At 39.8% G+C, this 13,460-nt stretch overlaps 1 protein-coding gene across 3 annotated transcripts in view; it reads right to left on the bottom strand.

Annotated features, from left to right (window-relative positions):
- Positions 1 to 1,892: 1,892 nt before the first annotated feature.
- The window catches only part of myh11 (myosin heavy chain 11), a 51,893-nt gene continuing 40,325 nt past the window's right edge, over positions 1,893 to 13,460 (bottom strand). For 2 of the 3 annotated variants that reach the window (XM_031892985.1, XM_004917958.3), the window contains 11 exons: positions 13,169 to 13,417; positions 12,863 to 13,075; positions 12,458 to 12,670; positions 12,210 to 12,371; positions 11,790 to 11,918; positions 11,607 to 11,695; positions 11,389 to 11,512; positions 11,099 to 11,307; positions 10,763 to 10,871; positions 9,694 to 9,866; positions 1,893 to 2,615 (listed from right to left, as the gene is read on the bottom strand). In XM_031892985.1, the coding sequence (XP_031748845.1) occupies positions 2,477 to 2,615; positions 9,694 to 9,866; positions 10,763 to 10,871; positions 11,099 to 11,307; positions 11,389 to 11,512; positions 11,607 to 11,695; positions 11,790 to 11,918; positions 12,210 to 12,371; positions 12,458 to 12,670; positions 12,863 to 13,075; positions 13,169 to 13,417 (1,809 nt within the window). In that variant the 3' untranslated portion in view covers positions 1,893 to 2,476. Of the gene's footprint in view, positions 2,616 to 7,601; positions 7,635 to 9,693; positions 9,867 to 10,762; positions 10,872 to 11,098; positions 11,308 to 11,388; positions 11,513 to 11,606; positions 11,696 to 11,789; positions 11,919 to 12,209; positions 12,372 to 12,457; positions 12,671 to 12,862; positions 13,076 to 13,168; positions 13,418 to 13,460 lie in introns of all 3 variants that reach the window. The other variant, XM_031892986.1, reaches the window with a different exon arrangement.

Here is a 13,460-nt window from a genome sequence, read left to right as displayed (position 1 = left end):
ACTCATTGCTGAGTTTCAAATGGATACTGAGCATCAGCAGTTTAACCCAGTGCAGGTTTTTGTTCAGTGAACAAAAAGAGGAAAGATTTTTTTTTATTGTAGTAGTATTTTATTAGTTCTTTTTGACTTTAATCAAACCGCCGCCCAAACCCCCCTCTGGCATGATGTATTTCCTCTTTGTTAGGGACCCAGGAGCGCACATCCCCACCTTTCTCTGTACCGGCGCTTACCTGCGGACGCCATGCGCATGCATATTAGGCAGTGGCACGGCCCATATGCATGCGCATCATTCTAACTATGCCAGCCAGAGGAACAGAAGGCGCTGGGGTGCGGCGGTATGTGGGGGAAAACTGCCAAGGCCTGAGTGAGCAGGACTGCTGGCTGGGAGTTCGCTGACGTTTTTGAACAATTCTTAGCAACAATTCTTGATAGCTGCTGTTAGCTCAGGTACATATGATTGGGGTCAAATTGGGTGCAATTTGGATTCTGCCTGCTTGCATATACAGATTGGGGCAAATTGGGCAATATGAGGGATTGGCTGCTGCTGGCACATGTACAGATTGGGGGCTTGGGGCAACATGATGGCTGCTGCTGGCACAGGTACAGATTGGGGGCTTGGGGCAATATGATGGCTGCTGCTGGCACAGGTACAGATTGGGGGCTTGGGGCAATATGATGGCTGCTGCTGGCACAGGTACAAATTGGGGGCTTGGGGCAATATGATGGCTGCTGCTGGCACGGGTACAGATTGGGGGCTTGGGGCAATATGATGGCTGCTGCTGGCACGGGTACAGATTGGGGGCTTGGGGCAATATGATGGCTGCTGCTGGTACAGGTACAGATGAGGGGCTTGGGGCAATATGATGGCTGCTGCTGGTACAGGTACAGTTTGGGGACTTGGGGCAATATGATGGCTGCTGCTGGTACAGGTACAGATGAGGGGCTTGGGGCAATATGATGGCTGCTGCTGGCACAGGTACAGTTTGGGGACTTGGGGCAATGTGATGGCTGCTGGCACAGGTACATGGTGGCAATGGCTGTTGGCACAAATACATGGGGCAATGTAATGGCTGCTGGCACAGGTACATAGTGGTTTTATGATGGCCGCTGGAACCAGTACATGGGGCTGCTGGCACAGGCAAATGGGGAAATAAAATGGCCACTGGCAGCCTGGCACAGGTACATGGGGGCAGTATGATGGCTGCAGGCACAGGCACATAAGGGCAGTAAAATGACTGCTGGCAGCCTGACACTGGTACATGGGGGCAATCAGGAAGGGGGGGGGGTGCTGATTGAAGCCGTTGCCTAGGGTGCCAAAATACCTTGGCCCGGCCCTGAGTGGAAACATTTTCTGAATTGCACCTCACCATCTAGCAGTCAAATGGAGTCTGACTTTGGCAGGTACCAGGAGAACACTACCTGTCTAAATGCATAATGCTGACTATAGCATTCTGGTGGAGGAAATATGTTCTTAGGGTCTTTTTTATGGTTTGGGCTAGGCCCCCTATTCGCCCAGTGAATGGTGGCCATAATGGTACAATGCTGATTGCTCTATTCTTCCTACTTTGTGGCAGCAGATTTGTGGTCTGCATCAGGGTGCAATGATTTGTCTGGGTGGTAGCTCCAAGCACTGCTGCTGAGCACCCCTTAACAATACCACCCCTTGAAATTAGGATTTGACTGTTCAAAAGCTTTCAAGTTAAAAACTTATGAAAACCTTAACTGTGAAAAAAAAGTTTTCATAAATACCAAAATATTAGGGAAGCCTGCCTTTCCCCAATTTAGTCTACAGCTACTCTTATCTTTCATGGTACCTTTAAATAAAACTAACATACGTGATACAGACAGCACAGATTGCGATATACAGAATATAATTTCAGAGCAAGGCTGGACCTTGTGTAATATCTGTTTATTTTTAAACAAATATGTTTAATAGAAGTGAACAGAAAGGCACTGGGTGCATCAGTCATTTGGAAGAAAGATTTTCTGGAGTGAAATAACATCAAGACACAATGCTTGCACACTGGACCATAAAAAGAAGAAAGGGAAAGAATAATTTACTATAGGTTGTGTCAGCTTGTGGGCAGGGGAAGGCACAACTAGGGATAGTGGGGAGGGGGGGGGGGAGACATTTGCAACTCAGATAGTCCAAGTGATTGTTGTTCATGTGACTTCCGAGTTAACTTTAGTTAAACCTCAGACTCGAGGTAAGATATCACTTCTTGCAAAATCAAATATGTCTGTATTAGTATGGGTAAAATGGTGTTTTGAAACATAAATGTGAACAGTCAGGTGCCCTGACATCTGCATGAATTTGTTTTGATTAATGTAGTATTAGCTGTGAACTGGCAGGTTCAATGAGTAAAGAAGACACATTCTTCATTGCCAGAAAGGCTTGCAGACAGGCTGTTCTGGGTTAAAGGAAATAAGAGACAATTCTGTGACAGTCCAAAGGCAGGTGCACTGAGGAATAAAATTATTCGCTAGATTTTGTTCCATTGAAATCAGCATCACGCAAATCTGCATCCTCTTCAGCCCCATCAGCTGCATTATCTACAGCTCTCCTGCTCCCTCCGGATCTCCGTGGGGGTGCAAAAGATGGTTCATTCCCCCTTCTGTAGGGATAGATAAAGAATTGGTTTAGACTATGTGTATCCTTTAGGAAGACACAGCCAATGATCTTGAAGCCAGCAGGACGTTCATTACTGCTGCACAGCAGAGGAAATAAGTACAGTATCTCTGAGGCTCTGCAGCAATTATGATTAAATATTTAAAGGCATGTCAGACTTTAAATGTCACCACTTGCTAATTTTAAGGATATATTTTTGCAATGGAATCTTATTCTGAGTGTTGCACAAAATATAAATGGTTTAATTACTTTTTAAGAAGAATTCCTGTTGATATAATATTGCTCGGGCATCCTGAATCATCCAAAGGAGAAAGACAAGATGATGCCCTAAAGGGGAATGCACATTGTATCTCTCACTGGCTTAAAGTTTGGTGCCAAGAACCACGAGTATAATAAAAACTAACTCAAATATCCATGGTTGGGACAGGGGACATTTATTAAAATGTATCCATAGAAAATGAGACTATGAAGATTTTCATGGTATATCTAATATAAGTAAATCTAAAGCAACTGGACTTGCTAAGTAATCATTGAAGATATTTCACTACTCATCCGAGCAACTTATTCAGTTCAACTGACTGGTATGGGAAGTCCTCAGCATAACTATATTTCCTACATGTATGGAGGGAGATCAGGAATAGCCTTGGATATTGGTCGTCTCACCAATCAGACAGGATGGAAAATTTTTATGAGGCGTCCAAACTTTAGCAAAACATTAATGCTGAATCATCAGAGGAAGATTTCATTTTTTCTGCCTGCATAGCTGATGATTCAGCTTTTAATTTTAGTGGAAAAAATGAACAATCTTTTCACCAACCAATGGCCATAATTGTAACATGTACCATGGCCACCTTTAGAGGCCAGCAGTCAGATGGCTTGTGTTACTGGGTGGGGGGGCATAGCATTTCAGTTGTTCAAGATTAATATTTTGATAGACACAGCCCTTAAGGGTCGTGACACCTGAGGAGATTAGTCACAATGCAACAAATCTCTGTTGTCGCAGGCAACTAATCTCCCCGCAATGCCATCCCACCGGCTAGAATGTAAATTGCCGGTGGGATGGCATACGAGGCCCCGCAATTTGCAGAAGTTGAATTGATAGGAAACTTCAGCGACTTCAGCAAATTGTGGTGGTGAGATGGCATTGCAGGAAGATTTGTAACACTAACATGTTGTGAGTCACTAACCAATTTCTCCTGCTTTAATAGGCTAATTCCGGCAATGCACTAATGACACAACATGGATGACATGTTTGCAATAGAAACAAAACCTAAACTTCCTGTCCATCTTGGCCCAAACATTGTTTGTAAGATAATATAAATAACATCTGAAACAGCCAGTTGTGCACCACTCCGTAAGATCCATTGAATGGTTTCCCTGCAAATTATAATTTACAGTAATCGGTGAAATAAAGACTTCTGACTATGTTTCCTTTAAATATTTTTAGCGCCAGCAGACAGACAGTAACAGGACAATAAACGATAAACCTAGAAAAAGGAAGAGAGCATAGAAGTGGATTAGTTCTCAACTAAATGTGTAGGTTGTGATGGTGGGCTGTAACCTGCTTTGTAAGTACCGACTGCTACCTATCTGCATGCACTTATTACAGACCTTGTAGTTACTAAGTAGACCATGCAAGAAGTACTCTGATGCAGTTAATATACAGTATTAGCAGAATGCTGGATTACTTACATACATTAGGCGAAATCTAGAGACAGTTACTGCTTCCTATCTAGTATGCATGATACAGGCCAAAGCCTGAATCGAGCTTCTAAAATCAGTGGTGTAACCAGAGGTCGCTGGACCCCTTGCAAAAAAAAAATCTTTCAAAGGGGCCTGGCATGCGCTTCAACCCAACCCACCTACCCATCCACCGGCACCCGCAGGTAGAGAATGAGCATAAAGAAGAAATTTCTCCATGTTCATATTGATGCCATTAAGGTAGAGCGGACACTTTTGCATCTCATAGTCTATGTCACTTCCTCCATCCCATATACATCATTTCTTTGTGGGGAATATTCAACACTACAATTGTTTGGGTGACACTTCAAGAAGAATTTACTCCTAGAGAAAATTTGCCACATTTCCCTTACAACAGTAAACTTAAGACCTTTAGAAAACAGAGATGTATTACACCTGTTGAAATAAGGCAAACCTTGGACAAGGCTGATCTACTGTTGTCTGCCTCCCTTCTGTCTAAATTAACAGGCACGGCATGGGCCCGTCAGTGCACCCCTGTGGTGGATTTGCTCTGGAAATGTGTTGGTTAGCATTTCTGCACTGAAATCCACCAAGTGTACATGTTGACAGGAGCAGATCGCCCTGGTCTCCATTGCCATATCTACACCAGCAGAGAAACACTATGTCTGCCACTGCTTTAAGGCCCAAAGCACACAGGGTAAAGTCTCTGTTGGTTGAGAAAGACCAGAGCCCGTCGTCTTGTCTTTTTAATGGGAACCATATGCCAACAATGGTTACAGGCAGTTTTCATTAAAGGAAATAATAGGTGGCACAGCTGGATTCTGGCCAGACTATTTCCAGCATTTACTGCACAGTCTCTTACTGCCCAATGCTTTGGCAGTGACTTCAACATTTTATACCGCTCTAAAACTAATGTGCCCATTCATTTAGGGTTGGTAAATCCACTTTTCCATCTTGTCCTGTTCTCTGAATGTCTTTTGTTCTTTTGACTGATTCTGCACATAATGTATTCATTCCCCCTCTTAAATATATTTTTCTAAAATGGAAATAGGGGTTTTTACTATCAGTGCTCATAGGCAACGTCAGCCTAAAGCTGCATGAATTTTTGGTTCATACCCTCCAAGTAGAGAAAGGCACATTTTTGAAACATTCAGTTAGAATTTCATTCAAATTAGGCAGATTTTGATACAAAGTGCTCATACATTGCACTGAATGAGATTGTATGTGGAGGAAAATTGAATTTCCATGATTCACACTCTTCTACTAAGAAAGAATGACTGAGCTGCTACCTAAAGCATGTGATGGCGCCTCAAAAGACTCAGTTACATTAATTAATTTTCCTGTTACAAATATGCCTCAGATTCTAAATAAAGGCTGATAACAGAAGCATATATAAGCATCAGTCTTCCTTTACTGTCTGGCTGTTTTTTTAGCCAAGGGAGCCTGACAAAGTGATGGACCACAAAACATTCTATAATCCAGCCTCTTTTCTATGGAAATTGTGGCAATCATATCAAAACCAGGACATCTAACCATGACTGTTGGAAGGAGCTTGATCTTGCAACAACTGTCCATTATCTGGGGATGCAGGCAATTACAAGAAGATCAACTTCATTGCAAACAGTTTGATCAGATGTTACAAATATACATCTTCCCTTCAAAACCAGATCCCATTCCAATTGATTTGCATTAAAAATTGCCTTTTTAATTCTTTCCCTGCCTAGCTCAAATGTTCTGTTATTGGCAATGGGCTAAACCACCAGCAAGCACAATAGAATCCACATTTCCTTATTCTATTCTACACTATTCTACAGCAGGTAGTTCCCAGAGTGGCACAGAGTGTTAAAGGACAACTAACGCCTAACTAAAGAAGTGGGGCAGAAATGTTGTACATTATGTTTTGGGCTTCTGTATCAGCCCCCACAGCCCTTTAGCAGGGAAGATCTGTGTCCCCAAAGATGCACCCAATAGCTCCCCATCTTCTTTTCTGCTGATTTACTGAGCTTAGGGAACAACACACAATATACTGTATATACAGAATATAAATGCCACAATATAAGACTGATTGGTAATTTTTTTCAGATTCATAGTAGTTCTAAAAACAGCACATCAGATTATAACAATCCGCCCTGTAGCATTAGCTTATATTACAGATGTACCTCATTTTCTGCTTGATAAGTTGCAACAACCCCTAAGCTCAGTTCTCAACAGCTGCCCAGAGCACACTGAACATACGAGTATCACACTTTCCAAGATGGGGAGCTCCTGTGACAAGTTTGAAGTCCTGGATCATTGCTGCTATTGAGAAGCTGAAACTTTGGGCTGGTGCAGTAAAAACAGTATAAAAATTATGGCATTGTAGCCATATTTATTTTTAGGGTTTAGTTCCCATTAAGAAAAGGGTATATCACAATATACAAAATCCAGTCACATATGATATTCTATTAGAAATTTGCAGCAGCCCATGCCAACTCATTGTGCATTGAGCCCTAGGAAATCATTTATGGAGTACAAATGAGTTTTATAAGAAAAGGGTTGGACTGCCTGAGTACTAGAGGACCTCCAGGGGGTCCAGTGTGGGACAGTTCTCATCCACCATAGGCTGATATAATCTGTAAAATGTATAGCTAACTGTTGTGACCGTGTGCCCAGTTCTTTGTGGGGCCCTAGGCAGCCCAGTCCATCACTGTATAATAAAAATATCAAGTAAGTACCATCTCTGCACATTTATATAAAACAAACCCCTTTAATTTTCTGTATTATCTTTTTACAAAGTAACTTTCTGTATCTCATCTGTCTCTTAAAGGAAGCACAGTTAATCTGAAATCAATGAGTGCTCATTATCATGCAGAACGGGGGAACATTCCAATATAACCATGAAGGAATTACTGAGTGCACAGTCACGTTAGTTTGGTGCCGTATCCAGTCTGAGATTATTCTGAAACAGTGGAGGACGTTAGTTTTCATGATTTGGAATCCTGCTTTATAGATTAGGGTTTTATTGTAGAAAGATGTCCAAGCCTTCAGGTTTTGCAGAAAAAGGGGTGAACGTTTAAAGAAGCATTGTATGCACTCTCAGAAAATGTGATTCTTTTTATGGCTTCCTTATCCCCATTTTTTCATCCATGTAATTTATAATTTTATCTCTGTAATACACTTTATGGGGTTACCCCAACCAGGACTTGAATCATACAATGCTGCTTTAATATGACACAAAGGGAATTTGGTATCTAAAAAGGAGGAGGACCAGCAAAACTGAAGGCATTGGTACCTGCTTAGTCATTGCGAAGTATCTTGTGTCCCTCTGAAAACAAAAAGAGTCTGCAGCTGTTATACTTATATATATAGCAGCCTAGCATAACAAATATCAGAAGCAAAGTGGGCAAACATGAAGTGATCTTGATGAGGGCATTTGGGCATAAATAGATATGGTAGCGCTGTTTGGTCTCTTCAGTATATCAAACTGATACGTCCAAAATAATAAATGAAATATTTAATATACATTAACATTCTATAACTTTATAGTGTCTCATCTTCCAGCTTAATGTAGAATAAAAAATGATTTGGCAGTATGATGTGCAGCATGTAGATTTATGCTACCGATTTAATATCTAACCAAGTCACCCTAGTACTTCCTATGTGCAATATGGCACTAACAGCCTTTAAAGGGGAACTATACATCCCTTTTAAACAAGAGATCAATGAATAGGGCTTGAGCTTAATATACTTCTTGCCTAATTAGGAAACATCAAATGTTGGACTAAACAAGAAAATGAAACCACTTGTACTTTCTTACGTACTTTCACCTACTGGGTTTGCTGAGCAGAGGAGAAGTTGGTTAAACAAGTTACCAGTCATCTGGTAACAAACTCATTTTTTCTCTTTAAACAATATACACTATTTATTAAGGAAGAAGACGGTGTGTTTAATGGAATATCAAAATTATTTTTCTTTAGTGCTTTATAATGGGTTAAATTAAAAGAATACGCAGAAGAGATTTTCAACACATATTTGTATTTTGTGCTTACTTATAGTATATATACTTCCCCTTTAAATGGCATAGCAGGTTCTGCTTATCATATTAAATGTTCCACTAATACAGGACCATGATTTCTTTCCTTATAAACAGTTTGCCGATAGTTTGTTTAAGGGAGGTGACTCTTGTAAAAAGTATTGCTGAATAACACCAAGATTTGATGATTTTTGCCTTACAAGGGAAAGGGAGTGAGAAGTTAGATAAGCTTTTGCCAGCAATTACTGGCACACTGGGCTCTCCAGTTAGTGTGCTCTAATAAGGCATTTAATTGGTGAGGGTGTACAATAAACAAAGATGCCCTTAAATGCCTCAGTGATGTTACTGCTGCACTATATCTAATTAAGGGAATATTTCAACGGAGTATCTGTTCCCACGCTTACAATAATTTTTTTTCTTCGTATTCCGGGCAAATAACCAACAATCTGTCATAGTAATCCCTTTGATGCAGCATATTCATTTTCCTTACAAGGTTTCACTCTATGCCATAATATTACATTTAATGAACTGGTATGGGGTTTTTTTTTTAACTCTGTAAGACTAAATTGAAGATATTAATTTTAATATCAGGTATGAGCTCATTCTGTGGTTTACCGGTTTTCTTATCAACAGGTTGTTGTACTAAAATGAGGGACTGTATGATAGCCCATCTATGCTTGTATGACCATGTTGCAGTGTCTTTGGAATATGTTCATGGAATATAAAATAGACTCTGCTACTAAGTCCTTGAAACTAGAGGCATCACTACACAGGTAGCAGGTTGCAGGGGTGCCCAGGAGTGTAGGGGGCCCCAGTGAGACTCTAATTAATGAGCAATTTTAATTTATAATGGTAGAATAGATAAACTTACCAATGTTTTGGAGCCCTAAATTGAATTTGCTGTGGGCCCCAGTAACATCTAGTTACACCACTGCTCAAAACCAAAAGCAGAATACTATACTCCTTAACTTTCCTCTTGTATAAGTTGCTCTGCTATGTTTTTTCATTCATCTTTAGTCCTTGTCGCCCTTTGACATATACACTGGTTTATAATGGATTTTTTATTCTGTTGCTCCAATAACTACACTACTGTTTTTCTAGAAATGACATTATGACAATAGTTTGTAACCCCCAGTTAGGTAAATGCTCTTTTCTTTCAACTTGGCAACGATAAAACTCTTGGACTGATGGAAGATGAAGGGATATTGAAGCTCTGTATTAGCCCATGTCTGGATATAATAAGATTGTGTCAGGTGTTTCATATATGTGACTTTTCTTTGTTACAATATTTATTATGTAATGTGTATTTCTTTTCAGCATAATGATGCAAACAATTGTTAAAGCCACCCACCTGAGTTTGCTCTTCAGTGAATTGAGCTCCCTGCTCAGTGCCTCGCTACTTTCATTGGCTTCATCTAACTCTCTCTGAAGTTTTCTGCGGGAGGCGTTGATGCGCTGAGATTCTTCTTCAGCCTCCTCCAGCTGCCTTTTTAGTTGTTTCTGTCTTACATTTCCCTTCTCAGACTAAAGGAAATAGAAAACATTGTATTACGTTTCTTGGTATTTCCGTTTCATAGCCCAGCCAACAAGCACCACTTGCCCTATGCATTTTAGCTTATACCCACACTCATGAGGACTATAATAATCCTATACCAATGACTAGAGATATGTGGAGTTCTCTAATTATGTCCTTTAATGTTTTCTTTGATTGCTTCTTCATCCTAGCCAGATAGCAGAAGTTATTGGATATACAAGATGTAAACTGTAAACTGTTAAGATGTTAGACTGAGGATGCATTAGTTAGAGATTTAGCTACCATTCCAGAATGAGTTTCCAGCTTGGAATTCCTAATTGCAAAACAGAATCATTGACTAAAAGGTAAGCAAGTAAACCATGTGATTTATATAGGAAGAACTGTATGAAAAAAAAACTACTGGAGGAAACAATCACCCACTACCGTATCATCCACTACAGTTCGGGCTTTAAGAACTATGATCCCCATCCATGTATTAATGTAGTAATTGTGAATAATTATGCTTACAAAAGCAACTGGATTTAGATTTCCATTTTTTACATTATGACATTGCGCTGCAAACTTAGTTTGTGAATTGTATCAATCTGCTCAATCTGCCTGTGATAAAGCACTAGCTGGTATTATGTTCAAAAAAGGATTTAAATTCATATTATATATACTGGGACACAATTTATCCTAAATAACACTGGTTTGTAACCTTGAGTTCTGTACATAACTATGAATAACATTATTAGATGGGGCTTACAAAGAATTTCATTTCATTAGAACCTAAAGCTGAATTATACTTTATAACCTATTACATAAAAAAAACCCCATAAAACTAATAGCAAAAAATGTGACCCTCATTTAGGCAACTTTATTTTAGAAAAATTTTAAAAAAATGTACCTGGTCTTTGTACTGCTCTGCCTGTTTCCTTTCATCCTCCACTTGCAGCAGGGCTTCCTTGAGTTTCTTTTCTTTCTGGCGCAATGTCTTTACAGTTGATTGCTTGTCTCTTTAAATAAGATAGGAGGTGATGTAATATATGATCATATAAAATTCACTACATACAGGATATAACATTTCAATAAATAGATATAATCAGAATTTTATCCAGCTAATCATTTTCCACATAGATGATGCTACCAATATATAAAATGTGGGGGCTCTGACACAAGAGGTTGCTTCAAGCAGCAGGGATTGAACATGCATAAGCAAACCTCAGTCCACAGTCTTTCATACCTGGATTCTTGTTCTACTTGTTCCTCCAGTTGGGATATCTTGGCTTCCAATGCAGCAATTGTAGATTTGAACTTTGACTTCACAGTCCCCTCCATTTCTTGCAATTTGGCTTTGAGTTCCTTGTTTTGCCTCTCTAGCTGCTGGCGTGCACTCTCATTTTTCTGGGATGTACTTCTCTCTGCTGCCAGTTCATTGTTCAGCTGCTCAGCCTAGCCAAAAACAGTAAGCATGACTATTAGCAGCTCCCCTTAAATAAAGTAGAATATAGGCTAACAGCATTAATACATTACCTGTTGCACTGCTTTCCTCATTCGGTCACTCATTCCTTCCATGTTACCCTGTTCCTCCTCTAGCTCTTCCTCCAGCTGAGAAATTCTGGCTTCCAGACGACGCTTCTCATCTTGAAGACTGGACCTTAATAGAGCATTATAATATTATTTAATGACTTATAACAAACCCACAGGTTTATTCTTACAAGGTTATTACCCCCTGCCCCTATACCCCTTACTTTCCAGATGCACTGCCTGCAAGTTCCTCTGCCAGCTCTTCTTTTTCAAGCTCAGCTTGTTTCCGTGCTCTTTCAGCTGCAGCTAAATCCTGCGAGAGAGAGAACAGAGAGTGAGCACTTGTAATGCATTTGTATATCACTTATTCTTTTTAAAAGAGCAGCTTTTGATACTGAAGTGTTTACCTCTTGAAGTTGAATAAGTTCAGCCTCCAAACTCTTGGCTTTCTTTTCATTTTCTCTCGCAGTAGCAAATATTTCCTCTCTGGCATTTCGCGCTTCATCTAGATCTCTCTGGAAGTCTTTCATCTGACCCTAAAATTAGACAGCCAATAACAGAAGCCTGAATGCGCAGTATTTTAAAGCCCCAAAATAAATATAATATAGCAAAACCATAGGCTAGTTGCTGTAGCCTGAAAATAGTTAAAACATAGTTGCATAGAATGCTTAATTGATTTTCCACAGTAGCATTTCGTTTTATCTCTTTAACTGAACATTCAGCTTTAATGTTCCTGCATTCTAACCATTTTGTTTCCATTAGTTTTGCAAGAAATCAATGTTTTGTATAGCAAGATAACGTGTTTAAACCACCCTTGTTGAACACACCTGTAACTTTCTGAGTTGCTTAATGGCTTCATCCCGAGCTCTGCTGGCAAAGTCAACCTGGCCCTCAAGGTCCTTTAAGTCAACCTCCAGCTTCTTCTTTGCTGCAGCTGCTACAGTCCTCTGTTTGCGTTCGTCTTCCAGTTCTGTTTCATATTCATGAACCTTTACGGACAAATCACACAAAATGATTACACAATGGACACAGCACTTTTGGATCATTGTGTTTATTTCCTAAGGAATAGTCTTACCTGTTTAACAAGCTGTCTCCTCTTTTCTTCATTCTGCTCATCTCTGGCTAGCAAATCTCTTTCAAACTGTGCTTTTAGAGCTTGCATGTTAACTTCTAATCTAAGTTTGGCATCCTCTGTTGCTTGAAGTTCATCCTCCAGCTCCTCTAACTGAGTCTTCATCTCTTCCACTTGCTGCTCCAGGCCTCTCTTAGCCTTCTCCAAGTCATGTACCTGATATAAAAGTAAAATAGGTAAGCTAGACATTAACCAACTGGCACGCTATTTATAATCATAAGTTCACTTACATAATATACTATCATGTACAATTTCTTCAATGCATAACTCAAAATAACTGTTTTATGGCATGCAAAACATATATACAAATACAAATCTATAGAAAAGGAGAAGCTTGATTGTACTTACATTTTTGCCTACATCATCCTTGGAGCTGACCAAGTCTTCCATCTCAGCTTTAAGTAATTTGTTTGTCCTCTCAAGCTCTTCTTTGGATTGTAATGCTTCATCAAGTGCCCTGGCCAGTGACAAAGCTTTGGTCTCCTTTTCTCTTGCCTCTGCCTCAGCTCTGTCTCTTTCATCTGCATATTTTGAAGAAATGGTTTTCTCTTCTGCCAACATCTGAAAAATATTTGTTTATTATCAATATAATTCTATTTGTAATAAGAAAATCACCTAATACAGTTGTTCAGTTGCATAAGAATGAAAAATGACCTGATCGAACTTCTTCTGCTTCTTCTCTAAGTTAGAGACAAGTTGCCTTTGGTTGTCCAAGTCAACTATTAGGTCATCCAGCTCCTGCTGTAGTCTGTTCTTTGTCTTTTCCAGTTTGTCATAAGCAGAAGCTTTTTCCTCGAACTGTTGCGTCGCACTCTCAATATCTCGCTGGAGTTTCTTTTTGCCCTCTTCCATTGATTCAATTGTGGCGGTAAATTCTTGTAATTTCTTCTTTGAATCTGAAAGCTAATCGAGCCAAATGTATAGAAAAAAAAGCTGTACAGTTTTA

This window comes from Xenopus tropicalis, chromosome 9 (assembly GCF_000004195.4).
Source record: "Xenopus tropicalis strain Nigerian chromosome 9, UCB_Xtro_10.0, whole genome shotgun sequence".
Taxonomy (NCBI): domain Eukaryota; kingdom Metazoa; phylum Chordata; class Amphibia; order Anura; family Pipidae; genus Xenopus; species Xenopus tropicalis.
Note: the sequence above shows the minus strand (reverse complement) of the source record. Positions and strands in the feature narration are given on the sequence as shown.